Source organism: Podarcis melisellensis, assembly GCF_964234715.1.
Source record: "Podarcis melisellensis genome assembly, chromosome: 8".
NCBI lineage: Eukaryota > Metazoa > Chordata > Lepidosauria > Squamata > Lacertidae > Podarcis > Podarcis melisellensis.
Window position 1 is genome coordinate 29,824,672 of NC_138540.1, and position 23,281 is coordinate 29,847,952.

Below are 23,281 nucleotides of genomic sequence, written 5' to 3' on the forward strand. Positions count from 1 at the left end.
CAGCTGGGGCACCAAGCTGAGGGAGGCGCCAAGCTGAGCTCACTGGCTGTGGCAGAAGTTAACCACGTTTCATGTGTTGCTCTGAAGGTCCTTAACAGGCCAGCGGAGGAGAAGACCGTCTTTTGTATATAAGAGGAAAGTGTGCCGAACAATGCTAATATTACTTACATTTATTTTATGTACAGCATTTGGGTCCCCCCCCCCACCCCATATAATTGTTTTTGATATTTTAAAATGATAAGAAAACCGGGGGGGGGGGGATAAGGAAGAGAAGAGAGGGAGAAGATACCAGGAAAGAAAGCACCAATGCAGACGTGGAACACAAGTACAGCAGGATATTTTTGAGGTTTAACAGGGGGCAGGAGGGGCCTTATAGGGCTGGGCTTTTGGCAAAACTGATGGAACGAACCTTCAGATTCCCCCACCTCCCACTGAGGCCGCCAGATGAAATGTCTGCCCCATGTGACAGAGCCGACGGAATAAGCTGACATTAGTGAAAAGAACATGCCTTCTATATGGGAAAATTGCCTTCAAAATGTGTATATTGAGGGAAAGTGCAGATGAATTTTCATGACTTGACTTTCATTTTCAGGGGGGAAAAGACCACAAGCTTATTTGTATTAATTTATTAGATTTATATACCACCCTTCATCATAAGATCTCAGTGCAGTTCACAGAATAAAATACAGGATAAAAACAGGTAAATAAGTAAAACAAAACAGGAAAACAAGATCCCCGCCCTTGTCACAGACACATTCAAAAGGCTGTAGAATATTAATCAGCCCAAAGCCTGGTTGAAGAGAAACATTTTCGCTTCATGCAGGAAAGTGGCGAGTGGAACTCATACATGTTTTTTTTGGCTGGAGAAAAGCGTTGCAAAGTTGAAAGAAGGGAGCTTTTCGACGTTGCAGCTGCATTTCTGTCCAGGTCTTCCTTAGGGAAATGCAAAACCGGAACTGAATTTTGTATCCCATGCAAACTCCCTCCCCCTACTGCCTCCCTACTCCATTTCATTCTTGGCTCAGCAGGACACAGAGGAGGGTGGCCAAAGCACAAAAAGTTGGGGAAATAGGTGTACTTCTTCTGGTACGTCTTTAAGTTCTTTTTCAGGCACTGCACAAACTTTTGGTCGCATTCACAGGTCAGGCGCTCACACTGGATTGAAGTACCCGGAATCATTGCCCAATACCAGGGTTCATTTCCTGACAACACAACAAGATTTTGGGCTAAGGAATAAATTCTGGAACTAAGGTGATGGCTGGGGGCAGGAGAGAGGGAGAGAGTCTGTAACTTGCAGTCTCTTAAGCCAGCCAGAAGTAGTAGTATTTATTATTATAATTTGTATCTTGCCCTATGCCCGAAGGTCTCAGAATGGTTCACAGCATAAAACCACAATATAAAAAACAGAAAATACAAAACAAAGACAACCCAATTACCCCTGCTTCCACAACACATTTTAAAAGGGCATGGGGTTTCAATCAGCTAAGGCCTGGTTAAAGAGGAATGTTTTCACCCGGCGCCTAAAGGTGTATAATGAAAGCACCAGGTGAACTTCCCTGGGGAGAGCATTCCACAAACGTGAGTTGTCTTTCTCCCCTCCGCCCCGATATACAGGGGCGAACAAAGGCTAACCGACACCCGGGGCGGGGCAAACTGCAATGTGTTGCACCGCTACGTACGGTGCATGCGTGGCGTCGCTACATAGGGCGCATGTGCGACGTCACTACGTACAGCGCATGTGTGCAACACTGCACATGCATTATACATAGCGGTTTGCCGCCAGCGCCACTCAAGCGCTGTACGGATGGTGGCAGGAGCCTCTGCTTGCAGCAGCGGCGGCGGGATCCCACTGCCGTCCGTCCAGTGCTCAAGCAGTGCCGGCGGCAAACCGCTATGTACAGCACATGTGCAGTGTTGCTACGTACAGCGCATGTGTGCGACACCGCACATGCGTTGTACATAACGGTTTGCCACCGGCACTGCTTGAGCGCCGTACGGGCGGTGGCAGGATCCTCTGCTCACAGCTGCAGCCGCAAACAGGATCCTCCACATGCGGCTGTGGCGGGGTGATGGCTGCTCATGCCGCTGCGCCCGGGTTGGGTGGGGTGAGCACCCTGCGGGGTGCCTTCTTGTCAACCCCCCCAGACATGGCAGCTGGGGCAGACTGCCCCCCCCCCGCGATGCCACTGCTGATATGGATCTGGTCCGCAATGTGTCACCTGGTGGGCCCCCATTATCAATTGGTGGTCCTCTGGTGGACCTATCTGGTGGTGAAGGTGGCAGCATCAGTAGACAGCTGAGCCTAGGCAGTCTGCCCCTGCCATAGCATTGCTCTGGGGAAACTGGGTCACCTCTACCTATGTCTTTGTAGACCCTCTCAAAGAACACCAAGAGGTTAGTGAGGCAGGACTTTCAGAAGCCACGCTGGTTCTGCTTCGGCAAGACTTATCCACCGATATGGTGGAACGCTCTGTCACAAGAGACTAGGGCCCTGCGGGACTTGACATCTTTCCGCAGGGCCTGCAAGACAGAGCTGTTCCACCAGGCCTTTGGCCAAGGCACAGCCTGACCTCCTCCTTTGGTAATTTCTTCACAGAACTCTAGCCCAGTGGTTGCCATCAATTTGATCTGAAATGATTTTATAATGAATTGATTTTAGAATGCTGTATTATTTTACTGTTGTTAGCCGCGCTGAGCCCAGCTTCGGCTGGGAAGGGCAGGATATAAATAAAAATTATTATTGTTATTGTTACTAATAATAATAATAATAATAATAATAATAATAATAATAATAATATTATCTCAATCTCAGGGCCCACCATACAGTGCCTGGAGGGTGTGTGTGTCCAGTTTGATTATCAAGGCCGTTTCCCCCAAACCACAGCCACCCGATAGGCATAAGGGGGAGGGTGAATTCTGAGTTGGCTGTGCAGAATAGGAGACAGGTGCATGTGGCCGAAGCAAGAGGGTTTCACACCCACCATCATCAGCTGATGATGAGGGAGCAGGGTTGTTTGGGCAGGAGAGAAAGAGGCACCTTGCCAGTCCTGTGCTTGGCGCTTCCCAAAGCAATGCCCCTTGCACTACAGTTCCCAAGCGCCTGATAGCCAGCTGGTTGTTGGGCTCTTGGGACCCGTTGGGCAAGAGATATGGACAGCGGGGTGGAGCAGGTGGGGCAAAACGTCCACCCGAAAGCATCGGTTTCGCTCTGCAAAGGTCAGCTCACCACAGATGACGTTCCCTGACTTGTAGGTGTAAGAATAGGTGGCAAGTTTGGAGTCACATCCCTGCTCATCCACTCTCTTGTAGCAACAGTCATGGTTACGACAGCACCTGAGGGTGGGGGGAATAAGAGCAAAGTGATACAGTGTAAAACCCGTTTACCTTCCCACCAGAGTGGTACCTATTTATCTACTTGCACTTGGATGTGCTTTCGAACTGCTAGGTAGGCAGGAGCAGGGACTGAGCAATGGGAGCTCACCCCGTCATGGGGATTCGAACCGCCGACCTTCTGATCAGCAAGTCCTGGGCTCTGTGGTTTAACCCACAGCGCCACCCGCGTAGTATCATACCACTTTAAAGAGTCATGGCTCCCGCCCCCCCCCGCCAGCATCCTGGGAGGTATAGTTTGCTAAGGAGGTTGAGATTTGTTAGGCAGTTGCTATCCCTTTTAAAAAAAAAGACAATTACCAAAGTTCCCTTGGAAGTGGGGTTGGTGGTTAAGCCACTCTGGGCCACAGCTTGGTGGAACAGCACATGTTCTGTATGTAAAAGGTCCCAGGTTCAAATCCTGACATCTCCAGGCAGGTCTGGCCTAGACTTCTGCCTGAAACCCTGGAGAGCCACCTAGTTTGGGTCAATAGACCGAGGGTCTGGCTCTGTAGGAAGCATATCCTGGTGTACCCTAAAGCAGTGTTTCCCAACCTTGGAGCTTCAGCTGTTTTTGGGCTACAACTCCCATCATCCCTAGCTAGCAAAACAGGTGGTCAGGGATGCTGGGGATTGTAGTCTGAACACATTTGGAGACCTAGGGTTGGGAAACACTGCCCTAAAGGTTCATGTGGACTATTTATTAGCTTACCAGTCAGTTTGATCCTTTGGCATGCCGCTGCCTCCCCATCCACAATAACACCCATAGGCCATGTAATCTGGTATGGCATTTTTTCCAGTCATTTGTTTGATCATCTCAGCAAGTTGGATGAGACTGCCACCTACTCCGATTGCACCTTGAAAACAGTCAGAGGGGGGAAACCTCAAATCACATGGGTATTTACAAAGCAAACATGGAAGTCTCTGGTTTGGTAAAGGAGGCTGAAGGAGAAGAACTTTTAAAAATATAAAGGAATCAGCTGGGAGGACCTATGTATAGCTGTCTCTCTGTCTGTCTATCTATCTATCATCTATCTATATCCCAACATAAAGTGTTGTCTCTCATAGTTGCACCTCAGACTACCTGAGAAGCTCAACATGTTAAGAGGTTCTAAGCTGGTTGCTCCAGCTCAAACCGCATGGCTCTCATCAGCCATCCCTGAGTTTCTACATCAAACAATTTAGGAACTTTCACCACTTTGCAAATAAGCCAAGTCTTACTGCCTGTGCAACCTTTCTGACTGATACATGGAAAAAAACATGAACCTAAGCTTTGAAGAGTTTGTAAGTAAAACCATTTTTTAACTTACCAAGTGTGCGATCTATTCCTCTGCTGTGGGAAGAAGGACATTTTGGAACTCACAAGGGCATTTTTAAAGGTCCAACGGCCTATATTTCCATGCTTTATTTGCTGCATATGTTGTGATTTTAAATCTCTGCTGGGGTTCCCTCATCAAACCTGGATCTTGGCACCCAATTTTTTTATACCTTTATTATCCTTGCCACCAACACTACAACACCCATCATCCCTGATCATTGGCTTAAGCTGTCTGGGAATGATGGGAGTTGTAGTCCAGCAACACCTGAGGACACAAGGTGGAAGAACATTGGCGTGGACAACAGGGTATTAGATGGAACATGGACAGATTCAAGTGCATCCCTAGCTCAGGGGCAGAACACCTGCTTTGCCTGTAGAACGGCCCAGCTTCAACCTCCAGGTAGGTTTGGGGCATACCATTATCTGAAACCCATGGGGGGGGGGCGCTTTGCAAGTCCAACTCAACAGCGTAAGGACAGCTTCTTAAGTTTCTCTATCTGTGTGCTTGCCGTTGATCTGAGTGGAGTGACGTAAGGGAGAGACTAAAATTTAAGTACGTGTATTCCCCCCCCCCCCCGCACACATACTCACCACATGTCAATAATAGCAATGCCACCACTGAAGACAGAGTCGTATTTGCCATGTGTGGCCCTGAAAAAGAAATTTTAACCTCTCGATCTGACGTTCCTTTTACAGGAGCAGTGATGAACAAACAAAAAAAAGGCAGCAAAGTCATTCCCAAATAGCAGGTGTTACTTGTACAGTGGTACATCGGGTTAAGAACTTAATTTGTTCTGGAGGTCTGTTCTTAACCTGAAACTGTTTTTTTTTTAATGATATTTTATTAAGTTTTACAAAAGATTGACAATCAACAAAAATCTCAAAGAAAAAACAACAAACAACAAACATCAATAATACAAACAAAACAGAAAAAGGCAAAACATAAAAAAGAAAATTTAACATATAAAAAGAAAAACTCTTTTTCAACTTGATAACCTTCAAAACCTTATTTTCCTTACTTCCACCCACTTTCCTTTCTTGTATTCCACTTTAAAAATTAGTTCAGCAAGCTCATTCATTATTTATTTTCATCCTTTATCCCTCCCTTTATACTCTTGTTTATCTTAATCACTAGAACCCCTTCATTTCATTTTCAATGCCTTCAACATTCATAAATTGTACAATATTTTTGTAGATAGGCTTTAAACTTCTTCCAGTCCTCTTCCACCTTAACCTGAAACTGTTTTTAACCTGAAGTACCACTTTAGCTAATGGGGCCTCTTGCTGCTGCTTCGCCGCAGGAGCACAATTTCTGTTCTTATCCTGAAGCAAAGTTCTTAACCCGAGGTACTATTTCTGAGTTAGCAGAGTCTGTAACCTGAAGTGTCTGTAACCTGAAGCATCTGTAACCTGAGGTACCACTGTATGAGTAAGTAACACCAGCAACAATTGGCTTCTTGATAGAAGAAGCCACGATGTGGCAGTCTCTCCTGCTCACTAGGGCAACTTTACAATCTGGAGCTGTGTCTGTTCTCTCTCTCTCTCTCCCTCTTTCCCCTCACTCTCTCTACTTACCTTTTCTGCGTATGGCAGGGAGAATTTCAGAGGCTGCAGATAACTTCTGCTTGGTGATCAAGGGTGAATATATATATGCACACACACACTCCACCCCATTAGGGACTGTTAACTCCGCCCCATTAGGAATTGTTATACAGAAGCTATTCTTGTTAGGGCTTCCCTGTAAATAATTTTCAGATTCTCTTTCATAATTTCCACGTAATTGCCCATATGCTTCTTTTTAAACTGTAATAACTCACATTTCCTCCCATGCAGTTTTCTGAAGAAGAAGAAGAAGAAGAAGAAGAAGAAGAAGAAGAAGAAGAAGAAGAAGAAGAAGAAGAAGAAGAAGAAGAAGAAGAAGAAGAAGAAAGGTACTCTGCTGGTCAGACATTTTGCTATCATCACAGTTGAGCGCAGCTTTAAAAGCGATGGCCGACAACGTAGATGGATTGAGCAATTTCATGAAGGGAGGATAAGGCTATGGATAGCCACTAGCCAGAATGGCTAGAGCTGACTCCATGGTTTCTGAATACCAGTTGTGGAGAACTACAGGAAGGGAGAGGACTTTTGTGTGCTTGCGTCTTGCTTGCAGGTTCCCTACAAGTTCGCTACTGTGAGATCAGGTTGATGAGCTTCATTAACGTGTGACCCTGAAATTTTGGATCCCCTCCAAATGGAGGCCAAAGTTTTGTGCTAGTTTTGCACCACAAACCCCACATTTTGTGCTGCCTTCCCAAACTAATTGACACTGGGGGCCATAAGTATACCCCAAAACCCAACCTTGTCCGATGACATTTGGTGATTATGAACCTAGTCAACTGTCTTCTACAAATGTCCTGCAAGTGACAAAGTGCAAAGCTATGAAGGGAACTTACCTGCATGAAGATGCAGTGCTCGCTACTGAACACATAGCCATACCAGGGTATGATACAGCAGGTGTCATATGATTACCTGTGTGTAATCATGTGATACAGCTCTGCGCAGCTCAAGGTTTACCAGCAATACTTGGGCACTACCAAGTTTCCAAGTCTGAGCATTGATGCCACAGGAAGATTGGTTAGCAGGGTTGATAGGGGTAAAACAACAACAAACCTCTGGTTACGTGAAACATACTCAATAAACACACAAGACGTAACCGGCTGCACTTTTGAACAAACAAGGTACACTATTCATTGTATCAAATCGTAGATTTCAACAGAAGTCTCATAAAGTTCAATGAAAAAAGCAGAAAACCCAGTGGATCAGTTCATTCTATAGTCAGTTCATGCATAAGGTCCATACATGTATAAGTGTCTATTCCACCTGTCTGTTCATAGAGTCCAATAATCCACATGAAGAGTTGTTACAGTTCCACAGAATCCTTTCACAAAGACAAGGGTTTCCGGAATATTAGCCTTTTTTTGCCATGCTAGGCTTCGTCAGTAGTACAGGCTCTAAGTAATTCAAATAAATACAATATCGTAATCTCACACATTTTCCCAGTGAAAATAATAAACCATAAACAACTGTACATACCATATGTAATTTTACAAGATAGTAATCCTGCTTTGTAACAGATGTTGCTTACTGCAACCACTACTATGCTATAAGATCCACTATCCTGTAACATTACATATGGTATGTACAGTTGTTTATGGGTTTTGTATATTATTTTCACTTGAAAAAAGTGTGAGATTAGGTAAAGGTAAAGGGACCCCTGACCATTATGTCCAGTCGTGACTGACTCTAGGGTTGCGGCGCTCATCTCGCTTTATTGGCCAAGGGAGCTGGTGTCATGTGGCCAGCATGACTAAGCTACTTCTGGCGAACCAGAGCAGCACAAGGAAACACCGTTTACCTTCCCGCTGGAGCAGTACCTATTTATCTACTTGCACTTTGACGTGCTTTCGAACTGCTAGGTTGGCAGGAGCAGGGACTGAGCAACGGGAGCTCACCCCATTGTGGGAATTCGAACCGCCAACCTTCTGATCGGCAAGTCCTAGGCTCTGTGGTTTAACCCACAGCGCCACCCTATGTGTGAGATTACGATACTGCATTTATTTGCATTACTTAGAGCCTGTACTACTGAGGAAGCCTAGGATGGCGAAACAAGGCTAATATTCTGGAAATCCTTGTTTTAGACTCTGTGAAAGGATTCTGTTGAAATCTACAGTTTGATACAATGAATAGTGTACCTTGTTTGTTCAAAAGTGCAGCTGGTTACGTCTTGTGTGTTTATTGGGTTGATAGGGGTGGCAAGGGAGAAAAATTTGGGCAGATACTTCTGTATAATGCTGTTTGAAATTCAGACACCAGAAAAATCTATCCAGCGTGCAGCGTGCTGTCTGAATAACACGACACAGAGATGATAAAACATTGCGTTTTCATTTTATCCCATGAACTGCCCTGAGACCTGCAGGTATAGGGTGGTATATAAATTTAATAAGTAATAAAATAAATAGAAAATAATATTGGCTGGGAATGCAGCACCACGACGGCTCACAACGACCTAAGATGGTTCTTGTAAACATGTCCCCATCTCTCATGTCAGTATGCATCCAGACATTCACAAAGTTTCCATTCCTGTCAGAATACCCAAACAAGTGTGATAAGGTTTTGAATGAAAACCAGGGATTGCCAAATTTGCCTGATTGCTACATCAGGAATGACATTGCACACCTGGTGAACCTGATGGCAAAATGACCTCGTCTTTGAGGGCAGCGTCACCTAACTTGACACTTCTACTGAAGAAGCACGGCGCTGGTTGTGAAAGCACATGATATAAGAAATGTGAAGTCACTGCTGAAAAATCATCACTGTTGACGTGAGTAAACTAAGGGAGAGGGCAAGGAGATAGGCATGCCAACAAATTGTGAGATAAGCAGGGCTTTTTTTCAGCTGGAATTCACCAGAACTCAGTTCCGGCACGTCTCAGGTGCACGTTATTACTATAATAAGAGAACAAGGGAAGCATTCTTGGTGAACACTGGAGCACTGGAGACAATGCTGGATTTATGTATAACCTAAACAAGCTATAGCTTAGATTCCCACTCTCTTGGGGGCCCCCCCAAAAAAATTAAGAAAAAAATCTGGATATACATTTCCAAAATAGAAGATAAAAAACAAATAAGATAAAACCTACATACAGCAACAGTGTTTTGTGTTGTGTAGGCTCCTATGATGTAAGTAATGGACTCCGCCTGCTAGCCTGCTCCCAATAATATCACTGGTTAGATACCTATTAGGTCCATAAATTACCACATAGCATATATTCAACACAAGAAAGCAACAATTTGTTGTTGACAAAGAACAGGTCGTCATATAAAGGGCCCCATTACCTTTAGTAGTTTAGGGCCTCATTCAACCTAAATCCGGCCCTGACTGGAGGTAAGTAAGCAATAATTCTGGACAGAATTGGAGGGCTTCATCCTAAAGAAGATGCAAAGACAGAAGAAGAAAGCAATGAAGTATGTTTTCCTGCTGGTACAGGGGTAATGCTTTCACTCTCATGGCAGAAGAAATAAACCAAACATTGTTCCTGGAACTAGAGTTAACCAGCAAATGTTTCCAGTAACGCTCATTTCAAAGACCTGAAGAGTACAGCGTTCAAGCATATAACTCTAATCATGCATCTGGGTGGCTTCATTTTCAAGCGCATTCTGACCACGGATTGCACCAGGAAGCTTGCTGCTGCAACTCGTACTCCAGGTGTGATCGATGAGGGTGATAGGAAGCAAATGCCTCAGGAAAAGACTACGGAACCAAAGGAGGAAGTGCAGGATTTCAACAGATTCTTTTTTTTTATTTTAAAAAAAAAATTAAATTTTCCATTTTAACAATCCAATCCAATCACATTAAATATTCCAGATTATACATATACATATCAAATAATCCAAATATTCTGCCAAATTATAATTTTTTTAATGGGACTTCCCATGTTTCAAGTTCGGAGTGTTCTGATCATCTCTACTGCTTTCCATAGTCATTTCCAGTAGTTCCTCTAATTCTTCCTGTTGTTAACCTAGGATTTCAACAGCTTCAAAGGATCACATCAGTCTCAAGACAATGCTAAAGGGATGAGGAAATTAGGAGCCAATACCCGGCTAAGTAATGCAGACAATGCACAAGCTCTGTTTTCAAAGAATGGCGACAAGGATATCAATAGATGCCGGGGTATCAACACTGTGCCAGAAGTGAGAAAGTCATGCAGTTTGTGTATGACAGAGCAAGTGCACAGAACATCCCTGCGGAAGACCCTCTGGTGCACTACGTGGTAGAGATGAAGGTCAATGAGAACGGGGGGTGGGTGGGGTGTTTGTGGTTGAAAGAAACAGAAAGTCAAGAAACAGAAAGTTACCTAAAAGCACAAGCAGAATGGCAACAGATAAATCTCAGCAAGGCCAAATGTGTACCGTCAATTTGTCTTCTCAGGGAACCAGACAAAGTTGGATTTTTGCATGTCATCTTGTAACCCTGGTTTGAGTATCAATTACTCAGGGTTTTTTGGGGGGTGGGAAAAGTCATCAGGAGGATTAAGAATGTGGAAAGGGTGTTCAGTTCAGGCAGGAGAATTGGAATGTTGCATGCACATCCTCATTTCTCTCCTCTTCTGCTGTAGTTCACTCAGAAAGTCATAGCAATTGCCAAGGCAAGTCAAATCAGGACCCTGGACAGCCACCGGTGGGCCCCGCTGGCTGAGCTATGGAAGATGTTGTCTTGGCAAAGATCTAGCAAAGACCTCATGAGCTATGAGAAGATGTTGTCACAGCAAAGGCGGCTGGCAGGGCCTTCAGTTCCAATGGCTCTGCTCTTGAAGGTCTGCAATCCTTCAAAGACCTGGAATTTACTCTGCAGTTCACGTTCCTGCATGGCTGTGGAACAGGAGATGCTATAGGGGAGTTATCTCTAGAACCTGATGGTGATTAAGGATCCACATAATCAGTCCTCAGAAAGTGATTCAGAGCGGTTTTCTCTGAATGGGATAACTTGTGTGTCATCTGAAGCTGAGTTCTTGGAGTGAGATTGGGACTCAGGTGTGGGGGACGTCCCATCCTCCATCTGAGAAATGTTGAGTGGCAAGATCTTCTCCTTATTCTCTTCTTTCCCCTTCCTTCCCCCCTCTGCTCTGTGGATTCCATGGCTCTAAGCATCACAATTGTGTTAGATTCTGAAGGGAAAGCATGAGATCTAATGGCCAGTGGTGGGCAATGTATCACTCTCTCGACTCCATGCACCATGGTTCCTGGTCTCAGAAGTTCCACTCAGATGAGCTTCTCTACAGGACAAAAAGAAGCTCGGAGCTGACCATTAATAGGTGTCCATCATACCTGAGACAGGGGGATCAGTTTGTGTTGTTGTGTGTTCATGGAGTAACTAACCAGAACTAAGCTGACATTTCTCAGAAGACATTTAATGCTTACTCTGACAGTTATGCCCATTCCCGAAATAATTCCTGTTTGATGAAAGTCCCGTACATTGTACATCTTAGTAGCTTCCTCCTTGAAGCTTCCTCCTTGAAGCTTCTCAGCCTTTTGGCTAAGATCAAGTGTAGAAGCTTCCTCCTAGTTGTTGTTGTTTAGGGGGATTTGTGATGACCACGGGTTTAATTGTATGCAAATCTAGCACTTTCAGTTTCTCATACGGTGTTTGTTAATGCTCCCCTCCTGTGGGTAATAGAGCTACTTTGCAATTATATACTGTATTTATAACTATATTTTTTTATATAGGAATGTCCCTGGCACATTTCCTGGAGGTTTTATAAAAGAAAAGAAGTTGCTACAAATTGGGTCTGAAAGAAACCAAGAGGACGATGTGGGCGCTGTTCTCTGGGAAGAGGGGTTGACTCTTCTGGAAATTGTAGCTCTGTGAAGGGAACAGGGGTCTCCTAACAACTCTCAACATCCTTCCCAAACTGCAGCTCCCAGAATTCTTTGGGAGAAGCCATGGCATAAAGTGGTATCACAGTGTTTTAAATGTATGGCACGAACGTGCCTTGGTGTCTGTTCTTTGCATCTGCAAATATGCTTATGTTATATTTGGGCTATCACGATGCCATGGTGAAGTTAGGTAATATTAGACTCTGGGTTAAAAATTACTTCCCCGTTCTTTCGCTGGACATGTGCGTTACTTCTAAATGTTATCAGCCAACCCTGCTGCTTGGGGAGGCCCTGGACCTCTGCTGCAAAACACTCTCTTTGGGGCTGCTCTGGAAAAGTGCCTGGAATCTTCCACTGGCCCAGAATGTGACAGCATATCCTCCAACATTTCTCTGATGAAAATAGGGACGTCCCATTCCATAACGATAATTTTACTATTTATATCCCACGCATCTTTCTGGGTTGCCCCAGCCACTCTCGGCAGCTTTCAACATATATAAAAACATAATAATAAATACATTAACCTTTTTGTTTTTTAAACTGCCTTATACGGGATTGCCTTCAGATGGCTCAGGGGTCGGATAACTCCATAGCCTTCAACATTTCTCCAATGAAAATAAGGACATCCTAAGGAAAAGTGGGACATTCTGGGATCAAATCAGAAACCGGGACAGCATCTCTAAATCAGGGATGTCCCTGGAAAATAGGGGATTTCGGAGGCTCTGTGAAAGGAGTGTATCACTCTTCTGTTGAAACAATCGCGCCAGCTTCTGATTGGTTTCCAGGCTCAATTCAAAGCACTTCTAAAGGCATTTAAAGCCATTTAACTTCTGCACCCTTGGATATCTGAAGTGTAGCCTCTTAAACCTTCCTGGTTATTCAGATCATCCACAGATACCCTCCTGAAATTCCCCCCCCAACCCCCCAGCATCTGAAGTATATCGAGTGAGGATCTCTAGTGAAATTTTGGTGCAGAGAGCTCAAGATTGCTGCCCAAATGTTGAGACATGTGACCTATATGAGTTCTAGTTTTATGAAAGGCCCAGCCCTCTTACACCTGCCCTTCCCCAAACTCGTGATCTCCAGGCACTGTTGGACTACAACTCCCATCAGCCCCAGCCCAGGGACAATGGGAGTTGTAGTCCAACAACACGGACTACCTGGCTTTAATGTAAGTCACTTTGGGGGCTAGCAGATATGTAGCAAATAATAATAAACATCTGGAGGGCACCCGGGCAAGGGTGGCTGTTTCAAAGCAAGGAGCCCTTTTCCAGCCTGAGAACCAGATTTCGGCCACCTTTTCCTGGTCAAAAGGCCAGTAGCAAAGCAGGGTGGGGGCTAGAGAGGAAAAAACAAAAACTATTTTTGTGACAGTTCGTAAAATGTAAAGTGATGTCACAATTCTGAATGTGAGGAATCTGTGGTTTTTTATTAGCGCTTTGTTCCTCAGGTTATCAGCTGATGTGGGAATTACCTCTTCCTTTTTCTGCTTCTTGTTTTCCTCAGACATGAGGCGACTTCTCCTGATTGCTATCTTGGGGGTGGGCGGTAAGTGCTAAAAAGTTCCTCACTTACTTTTGCTACCAGAAGCCCCCTTTTCTCAGCAAGCTGCCTTGTGCCGAATCAGGCACTTGGTCCCCCTCTGGATTGGTATTGTCAGCACTGACAGGGAGCAACCCTCCAGGAAACTGGGCAGTATCCATTGATCTGATTGGACCCCACCCAGATACCATCTTCTGTTGACCAGTGGGCTATAAAACATTTAAGCAAATAAGAAAGAAAGAAAGAAAGAAAGAAAGAAAGAAAGAAAGAAAGAAAGAAAGAAAGAAAGAGAAAGAAAGAAAGAGAGCCATCCTAGCCTGTCTTGTGCTGAAAAGGATTTGGACCTGTCAGCTGCTGAGACATCCATCCACTGGTGCAGCCAGCAACCCCTTCCCACCTGCCAAATGTGGGTGGGTGGGCAGAGGTGCCCCCAGGGGGGGTCCCTACTGGCAGAAGGGGGTGCTCCAGAGGTGGGGAAATGGAGGGGCTGAGCCTGCCTGGGATCCGCTGGATCACGAGTGGGTGAGATACGTTGCAAAATCCAGCTAAGTGCAAATTTCGAAGGCCAGCCGTGTTTTGATTCGAGCATTGCTTTGGAAATAGGAGCACCTGCCATGGCATGCGGATGGCATTGAATTGCTCTCCTGTCCCTGGACCACATCCTGGCCAAGGTGCGCTTTTTGCACTTTCTCGCTCCAAAATGCGGACCATGACAGGGGACCCCCGCCTGTTTTCCTCCTCCTCCTCCTCCTCCTGCTTGTCCCCTTCCCAGCTCTGTCCATCATCCACGGCAGCCTGCTCAACTTCAAGGTGATGATCGAGAGAATTACCCACAAAAATGCCCTCATCCACTTCAACGGGTACGGGTGCTACTGCGGAAAGGGCGGGAGAGGGAAGCCGAGGGACCAGACAGACATGTGAGTTGCATAGCTGTCAACTGTCCCTTATTTGGCGGGAAACGCCCAGCGCCGTGTCCCGCTGCTGTCCCTTATTGATGATGTCCCTTAAATTTCTTGGGTTTCAAAGGAAGCAGCTCCTCTCCCTCCCTCCCTCCCTCCCTCCCTGCCGGCCAGCAAGGAGGGAGGCTCCAACTGTGTTGCTTGGCTGCGTTGCTCACCCAATAAGGAGTCTAAGAACGACTGGGGTGTGGAGCTTGCATGGGTTGTGCCGATCAAATTGGCCACGTTGCCTGGGGACTCGCCTTTGCTCAGCGCTTCCCAGCGGAGAGGTGATGGTGGTTTCCCTTGCTGCATCCCCTTTGCTGGGTTGCTGCGCTGTGGGAACCACCGCTTGAGGTTTTGTTTGGCTGCTGGCTGGGCTTTCTGCCTTTGGCTCGGAGGGGCTCAGAAGTTGAACATACCTGTGCCCAGAAAACCCCTTATTTTGGCTGATGATCCCTTATTTTTGAGGCTGCTGGTCCATTATTTTCAAATCTGTAAGTTGACAGCTATGGTGAGTTGGCCGGCGTGACTCCTTGGGCCTTCACAAAGCCACCACGAGCCTCACTCAGTCAGATGGGGGGGGGCGGCTTTGCTCACACCCAGGCAATGTCAGATATTCCTGGTAGGTGGAGTCTATTGCGCCAGAAACCAGCAAGTGTCAACAACGCGTCTTTCCCAGTGATGCTGTCAGCATAAGTGGGTGAAGAAGAGGGCTGATTAACCTGCTCAAACACATTTCTCTCTGTTAGGACAGGGCTGGAGAAACCTCAGGGCTGAGGGCCACTCAAGACTGAACTCTACAGCGCCACCTGGTGTCACAGTGTTATAACACATTTAAAACACTTTTTATGTGTGTACTAATGTACAGTGGTACCTCGGGTTAAGAACTTAATTCATTCTGGAGATCTGTTCTTAACCTGAAACTACAGTGGTACCTTGGGTTACATATGCTTCAGGTTACAGACGTTTCAGGTTACAAACTCCGCTAACCCAGAAATATTACCTTGGGTTAACAACTTTGCTTCAGGATGAGAACAGAAATCACGCGGCGGCGGGGGAGGCCCCATTAGCTAAAGTGGTGTCTCAGGTTAAGAACGGACCTCTGTAACGAATTAAGTATGTAACCAGAGGTACCACTGTATTCTTAACCTGAGGTACTACTTTCGCTAATGGGGTCTCCCGCTGCCGCTGCATGTTTTCTGTTCTCATCCTGAAGCAAAGTTCTTAACCCGAGGTACTATTTCTGGGTTAGCAGAGTCTGTAACCTGAAGCATCTGTAACCTGTAGAGTCTGTAACCCAAGGTACCACTGTAGCTGAGTTCCATATCAGGGTGTATGAAGATTCAATGTTTAGACTGTTTTTAAGGAAAGGGCTGGTGCTCTGCTGTTTTCAGTGTCGCTATCCGCATGTTTTAACAAATCTCTGTGGGTTAAACCACTGAGCCTAGGACTTGCTGATCAGAAGGTCGGCGGTTCGAATCCGCGCGATGGGGTGAGCTCCCATTGCTCGGTCCCTGCTCCTGCCAACTTAGCAGTTCAAAAGCACGTCAAAAGTGCAAGTAGATAAATAAGTACCGCTCTGGCGGGAAGGTAAACAGCGTTTCCGTGCGCTGCTCTGGTTCGCCAGCAGCGGCTTAGTCATGCTGGCCACATGACCTGAAAGCTGTACGCCGGCTCCCTCGGCCAGTAAAGCAAGATGAGCGCCGCAACCCCAGAGTCGGTCACAACTGGACCCAATGGTCAGGGGTCCCTTTACCTTTACCTTTTAACGCACACATTTCTATTAATGCTTCATTGTTTTTTAATTATTGCTTTTCCTTCTAGCTTTTAGCCATTTCTATTTTTGGTGTAAGCCACCTTGAATCCTTGTCTGGTAAAACTGTGGGATGTAAATAAATATAGTAATAACAATATTTTATTTTATTTTTAAATGAAAGGTCAGCAGCGCAGTGGAGGGGGGGGGAGGACACCAAAATTCTCAAAATCTCAACAGGGGCTTCCTGCCAGCAGGCCTTCCTCCCCCTGCATTCCCCCCCTTTCTCCCCTTCCAGGTGCTGCTATAAACACGACTGCTGCTATGAGGGTCTACACAGCAACCAGTGCCACCCATATATTGATCACTACAGATACCTGATCATCAATGACGATGTTATCTGTGGTGAGTGGCGGGCAGAAGGATTTGGGTTTATTTTCCTTTGCCCACCTTCCCTTTAGAAGAAGGAGGCCACTCATAGAACCATTCCACAAAACTGTCTCCAGATATGCCCCACCCCCATTTATTTCTGGTGGTCTCGATCAGGCCTGCCGAACTCTCCCCGAGCCGCACCTCTCACTGGTCTTGCTCTTTGTCCTCCTGGAGAGGTTTAGCTTGGCCAAAATATGTCCTCAAACTCTGGCAATGCCTGTTGCTTGCCTGGGAGGAGGATGGAGGTGTGTGTGTGTGTGTGAATGTGTTTAGACACCGGCCTACGGTACAAAGGCACTTCTCACATGAGGTTCTAGTCAAAAGGAAGTTTTGCATCCTGCAAGTCTGATGTCTCCTCGCCGCTTTTGCCTCTGCAGAGTACAGAAACAATTCCCACTGTGCCGTGTTGGCGTGCGAATGTGACCGTCATGCGGCCCTCTGCTTCCGAAAGTATGCCAAAACGTACAACAAGAAGTACCACCGTTACCCTTACGTCTTGTGCAAAGAAACCACCCCGAAATGTCGAGGCAGCAAGAAGCCGAAGTAGGAAAGCCCGAGAAGCAGGCAAACCGCTTGCGGACTTGATGCAGAGGATTGCTTTGAGAGGGCAATCTCTCCTGTGGGGAAGAGGACCAGAGCGGAAATGCAGGGGGTTTTCTTGCGTATGTGTTTTTCTGCATGGATTCCAAAGTCAGCAGCATTTATTGTTTGGAATTTTTGAAATCTCTGCATTTCAAAGTTCACATTTTGATGTCAAAGGGACGCTCCCCACAAGCTGCATCTTAATTTGCAAAATTGATGTGTTGGCATCTCAGTGCTTCTCTTTGCCCCAAGGACTAAATCCAAGACTGTCTATTACTGGAAATGTGGGGAAGGCAGCAATAAACCATTATTATTTATTAATCTCTTTATTAACATGAATTTGTTAAAATCGTTTTTCTTCCCAACCCTGATTTTCCCATTGAGGAAGTGCCTGTAGTGGCTATCTAAGCAGCTAGATTAGAAATTCAAATATTCAAAAATATGTGGCAAGAAGTTCTAGCTGTGTAAAAGAGATGACTGTAGGGGTCTACCTATAAAATGGCTGTATTTCAAGTCAGAACCTTGGCTCATTAAGCTACCTCTCCCATGGTGTCATCTGCAAAGTCCTTCAAGTCATTTACAAAGATATTGAACAACACAAGGCTTAGGACAGAACCCTGTGGCAACCCACCTGTCCCAGGATGATGAGGAACCATTAGTGAGCGCTCTCTGGGTTTGGTCAGTTAACCAGCTGCAAATTCCCATAGCAGTAGCACTGTCCAGCCCACATTTTACCGTCTTTTCTGCAATAATATCATGGGGGACTTTGTCAAAAGCCGCACTGAAATCAAGATACATTACGTCCACAGCATTCCTCTGATCTACCAAGCTTGTAACTCAAAACCTATGCTTGGCTCTTTGTAGTCACAGCATTCTTTTCTAAGTGTTCACAGAATGACTGTTTACGGTAATTATCTGTTCTATTACCTTTCTATCAGCATCAAGCTGACCTGCTGGTAGTTGCCTGGGTCTTCCCTTCCCACCCCTGTTTTGAAGATGGGGGCAACACTGGCCCTCTTCCAGTCCTCAGGGACCTTTCCTCCAAGAATTCTCAAAGAATATAGACGAAGGCTCTGAGATTACATCTTGGCAGGGTGATGGGTGGGAAAGGGCCTTCTCTGTGGTGGCCCATAAGCTGTTGAAACCCTTCCCTGCAGAGGCGTGCCTACATTGAACCGCTTCTAGCGAATGCTAAAGACACATGGCTTTACCCTGGTGTTCAACATTTGGGGTTTATATTTGTAGGACCTGCCTTATTCCTGTAATTTTGTTTTTAACACGTCTTTTAGGTGTTGTAATAATCATATTCATCAGCAGCCAGTGACCAGGTTAGTACTTTATTTATTACACAGAAACAGGGAGTTTCCTCTCTCCTTTTGACACCCCGCAATGGCTTTAGTACAAAAAACCCTTTAAATACAAAATACGCTTCTTCCTCTCGCACACACACATGCACACACATACAAACAAACAAACACACACACCTCTGTCCAAATGCTCTCCCACTCAAGTTATATATTAAATATTACGACTGTACAATATTTATAGGTGCGAGAGGAAAAATTGATTAGAGAAATAACAGCCCCACCCCCAAGGTATTAGTAAGACAAAAAATACCCCACAAATGTTACATCAGTTATTTCTATTTGAGTTCACAGAATCCAAAGAATGTAGAGCTGGAAGGTACCCCCAAGTTTCATCTAGTCTGACCCCCTGCGATGCAGGAATCACAGCTAAAGAATCCCTGACAGTGGGCCATCCAACCTCGGTTTAAAAACCTCCAATGATTTATAGAACCATGGGATTGTAAGAGTTGGAAGGATCCCCCAAAAGTCACTACTCTGATCCTTTGCAGTGCAAGAGTTGACAAGAGCCGTTGAATTGATCACCCGCAGAACAGACACCGTTAGATCTCTAACAGAAATTGGAAAAGTTTTCATGCCTTCCAGCTGGAATGCTGCCTAGTCAGTTGGACCCCCGGTTACGGAAAAATAAAATAAAAACTGGGTTACTTACAGGCCAAGGTTAGCCAATGTCAAACTATTGATTTAGAAAGATCAGAGAACCACAGGCATCTGATGGAGGATGCAGTGATGTCTCTTTTCCTCCCCCCAATGGAATCATGTAGTTGGCATTCAAGAGCAAGACACGAGTCCTCAGAGGACACAAGACCCCAGGCTTTGGTCACACTCATCTGCGTCCATCGCCCTTTGGTTTTGCCAAGAATAGCATCAAATATCTCTGAGCCAATGGGCTCTTTGTCATGTTCAGTGAAAGGCCTCCGGCGCAAAAGTGGAAACACCTGGACTTAGTTTCCAGTTCTGTGCTACTCATGTGATAAGAATCATAGGGTTGGAAAGGACCCTGCGGGTCATCTAAGCACAACCCCCTGCCATGCAGGAATGATGGCAGCAAATAGGAATAAAATAATGTTTTCCTGGCTCCCTCTCTCCCTCTCCTACACACATACATACCCTCTTGCCCCCATGTGCTACAACACGGCTGTTCATCCTGCAATGCCTCCTACACACACTTGACCACCAACTAACCTTCCCTGTTCCCTGCAGCCTCATTCCCTGTCTCTTGTAGACAACTTTGCCCTCCTCTGGCATCCCTCTGCACGCCATCTCCATCAATCCTGCAGCCACAGAATCACAGAACTGTAGAGTTGGGAGAAGGGACCTTGAGGGTCATCAGGTCCAACCCAGAACTAGTTTATTTAGCTAGATCAGACGGTTGGGTTCACCTAGCCTAGGACTGTCTTCCTTTGGCTGGTGGTGGACCTCCTTGCCAGCCCACAACCTTAGAAGATTTGCAGGTGGAGATGCTCCTCGCCCACCTCCACCTCTGTGGCCCAGCTCTTCTCCTTTCCCCTGAAATTGTAGAATTGGAAGGGACCCCCAAGGGTTATCCAATCCAACCCTCTGCAATGCAGGAATCACAGCTAAATGGGTATCTGGATGCTGGATCCATTGGTGGTGTGGGGAGTGGACAGACAGCCCTCAGAGGCTTTGAGAAGGAACCTCCAAGATGGCTTCCCAGACTTGAAGCACGCTGCTCAACCAGGAAAGGGCACCGTCTCTAATGGAGACCTTTCTGCTCCTCGGGGCAGCTCAGCCTTGAAGAGCTGATGTTTCTGGACAGGAGGGGCAGAGGCTGCTCAGTTCGCAGGTGTTCAGGCACCTGGAAAAGCTCCTCCCCTCCAGCGAAGGCTGAAGCCACTCCACAGTCCAAGAGCGCCAGAAGCTCCCTTCAGATCTTTGTCTCTGGACCACTTGGGTCAAGTGCCGGGAAAGAGTCTCGGATCCTGGCCAGCTCCATGGCGCAGAGGCGGCCGAAAACTTTGCTGTACCAGTCTGGAGACCGTCCCCTGGAAAGACAAAAGAGTAACAGGTTAGTGGGGGGCATCTTCCACACTGCACAAGAGGGATTCCCTGTTCATTGATACTGAGACTCCATCGAAGTCTCAGGAGGAGTAGGAAGATGCCCTGGCAATCTGCAAGGGCTTTAGCTGTTGGACAGTGGAACGGACTTGGTGGAGGACTCTCCTTTGTTGGAGGGTTAAAAAAACAAACAAACAAACAAACAAACAAACAAACAAACTGTTTTTATTTATTTTCATGGTACAGACGATAAATTTTGAGAAAGCAGTTGTTACAACAGTAAACAACAAGTAATTCGTCCTGATAAAATGGCAGACTTCTATCATGCCATGCGTTAAAAGTTTCATTTGGCTGGGTGGATTCCTGCCGCAGTCCGAACTATTTATGTATTCAATAAACATTTGCCATGTGTTATAAAAGGAATATGGATTGTGTTTGGCGCTCTCACTTGGCATGTTAGTTTCTCAGCCAATGCTATTGATCAAACTCTGTTATACCAATAATCAATGTTCAGCCCATCACTGGTTTTCCAACATCTGTCTATCTCCATACGAGCAGCAGTCAATAGAAAGGCTAAGGGGTCATCTTTAGGATAATCATGAGAGCCAGTGTGGTGTAGAGGTTAAGAGCGGTAGTCTCGTAATCTGGGGAACCGGGTTATGTGTCTCCGCTCCTCCACATGCAGCTGCTGGGTGACCTTGGGCTAGCCACACTTCTCTGAAGTCTCTCAGCCCCACTCACCTCACAGAGTGTTTGTTGTGGAGGAGGAAGGGAAAGGAGAATGTTAGCCGCTTTGAGACTCCTTAAAGGGAGTGAAAGGTGGGATATCAAATCCAAACTCTTCTTCAGACAGGATCCTAAGCCTAAGTAGTGAAAGTGCAGGGGACATTTTTTAAAGCTGAGGTCAGATGGCCATCTGCCAGGGATGCTTTAACTGAGATTCCTGCAACAGGTTAGCAGGGGGCATCTTCCACACTTGGGGGTCCCTTTCAACTCTACAATTTTATGATTCTATAGGCTTGGCCGGACAGCTCACCTGAGATCTGCACGGCAGATATGGGTCACTCTGGAGCGCCCCATCCCACAGGGCTCCATTAAGTACTGGGAGGTCAGGACCACTGCCCGGACCCCCCCTTCCAGGGGCAACGTCTTATGGTCCAGGGATAAGGACACGAGGAGGCAGCCTCCTCGGGGCAGGTCTGAGCGCCATTTTCTGCAAAGGAAAAACAAAACAAAATGGGTGAGCAGGAACAGTCAGGCTGTGGATCATTAGGATAGGAACTGAAAAGAAAACTGCCAATATCATTATACAAATCTATGGTGCAACCACATTGGGAATCCTGGGTGCCGTTCCAGTTGTCTCATCCCCTTGATCATTTCGGTTGCTCTTTCCTGAACCTTCTCCAACATTGCAATATCCTATTCATTTTTATTAAAGATGTTCTTGTAAAAAGGATTTTGCAGAGTTGGAAAAGGTTCAGAAAAGAGCAACCAAAATGATCAAAGGGGGTGGAGGAAATCCCCTAAGAGGAAAGGTTGGGACTTTTCAGTTTAGAAGAAACACAAGCAAAAGGCGACATGATAGGAGTTTATAGAAGTAGGTGAGGCATGCAGAAATGGACAGAGAATTTTTTCCTCCCTCTCTCTTTCTCATAACACTAGAACTCATGGACATTCAATGAAGCTGAATGTTGGAAGGTTCAGGCTAGAGAAAAGAAAAAGAAAAACTTCTTTGCACAGCGCAATTGTTAAACTATGGAACTTGCTCCTACAGGAGGCACGGATGCCCGCTAACCTAAAGGTAAAGGTAAAGGTACCCCTGCCCGTACGGGCCAGTCTTGACAGACTCTGGGGTTGTGCGCCCATCTCACTCAAGAGGCCAGGGGCCAGCGCTGTCTGGAGACACTTCCGGGTCACGTGGCCAGCGTGACATCGCTGCTCTGGTGAGCCAGAGCTGCACACGGAAACGCCGTTTACCTTCCCGCTAGTAAGCGGTCCCTATTTATCTACTTGCACCCGGAGGTGCTTTCGAACTGCTAGGTTGGCAGGCGCTGGGACTGAGCAGCGGGAGCGCACCCCGCCGCAGGGATTCGAACCGCCGACCTTTCGATCGGCAAGTCCTAGGCGCTGAGGCTTTAACCCACAGCGCCACCTGCGTCCCACCCGCTAACCTAGATGGCTTTAAAAGAGGATTTCCTCAGTGTTCAGAGGTAGCAATGCTGGCTAGCGAATGGCCGCTTGGATGGGGTAAGGGAATGCACTGATATTTCCTGGCTCTCACCGGAGGACAAGGAAGTCTCGCCGGGGGTGGGGCGCCATGCTGTCCGTCACGTAGTGGTAGACCTCCGTGTTGTGGTCCAGGGTCTCCATCACTTTCTCCTGCAGGAGGTCTTCATCCCACAGACGCCGTTCCCGGAGCACCCGCTGAAGCACCGCCTGAGGGGGTGCCTCTACTTCCGTGGACACCTTCCACAGGCGCAGGGGGCGGACGTCCCCCACCTGAGCAGACAGGGAGGCAAGGTGTCATTCTGTAGAATCACGGAGTT

The 23,281-nt window shown here is 46.4% G+C and overlaps 2 protein-coding genes and 1 long non-coding RNA gene across 6 annotated transcripts in view; 1 reads left to right on the forward strand and 2 right to left on the reverse strand.

The window, feature by feature from the left end:
• Window positions 1–4,095: 4,095 nt before the first annotated feature.
• LOC309376359 lies at window positions 4,096–11,342 on the reverse strand. 2 transcript variants are annotated; one of them, XR_014171175.1, is made up of 4 exons: window positions 10,584–11,342; window positions 9,565–9,655; window positions 5,282–5,338; window positions 4,096–4,226 (listed from the first exon to the last, which is right to left on the reverse strand). It is a non-coding gene; the product is annotated as an uncharacterized lncRNA (long non-coding RNA). The 2 variants fall into 2 exon arrangements; XR_014171176.1 differs by lacking the exons at window positions 9,565–9,655; window positions 10,584–11,342 and adding an exon at window positions 6,263–6,299.
• Window positions 11,343–11,413: 71 nt separating this feature from the next.
• On the forward strand, window positions 11,414–17,658 carry LOC309376357 (basic phospholipase A2 PLA-B-like). 2 transcript variants are annotated; one of them, XM_081922640.1, is made up of 5 exons: window positions 11,414–11,540; window positions 13,609–13,650; window positions 14,417–14,561; window positions 16,637–16,743; window positions 17,148–17,658. In XM_081922640.1, exons 2-5 carry the CDS (start codon window positions 13,611–13,613, stop codon window positions 17,315–17,317), a joined length of 462 nt encoding a protein of 153 aa, XP_081778766.1. In that variant the 5' UTR covers window positions 11,414–11,540; window positions 13,609–13,610; the 3' UTR covers window positions 17,318–17,658. The 2 variants fall into 2 exon arrangements, with proteins under 2 accessions (XP_081778766.1, XP_081778767.1); XM_081922641.1 differs by lacking the exon at window positions 11,414–11,540 and adding an exon at window positions 11,560–11,582.
• Window positions 17,659–18,676: 1,018 nt separating this feature from the next.
• Window positions 18,677–23,281, reverse strand: part of STARD8 (StAR related lipid transfer domain containing 8) — a 67,947-nt gene continuing 63,342 nt past the window's right edge. For both annotated transcript variants that reach the window (XM_081922623.1, XM_081922622.1), the window contains 3 exons: window positions 23,017–23,234; window positions 21,772–21,948; window positions 18,677–20,722 (listed from right to left, as the gene is read on the reverse strand). In XM_081922623.1, coding sequence (XP_081778749.1) covers window positions 20,605–20,722; window positions 21,772–21,948; window positions 23,017–23,234 — 513 coding nt within the window. In that variant the 3' untranslated portion in view covers window positions 18,677–20,604. The remainder of the gene's footprint in view (window positions 20,723–21,771; window positions 21,949–23,016; window positions 23,235–23,281) is intronic.

Bases quoted from the DNA above. Each gene is read 5' to 3' on its own strand.
- LOC309376357 (XM_081922640.1), top strand. From the start codon at position 13,611: ATGAGGCGACTTCTCCTGATTGCTATCTTGGGGGTGGGCG. The intron at 13,651-14,416 runs GTAAGTGCTAAA...TCCCCTTCCCAG, and splicing joins TGCTATCTTGGGGGTGGGCG to CTCTGTCCATCATCCACGGC. The intron at 14,562-16,636 runs GTGAGTTGCATA...CTCCCCTTCCAG, and splicing joins CCGAGGGACCAGACAGACAT to GTGCTGCTATAAACACGACT.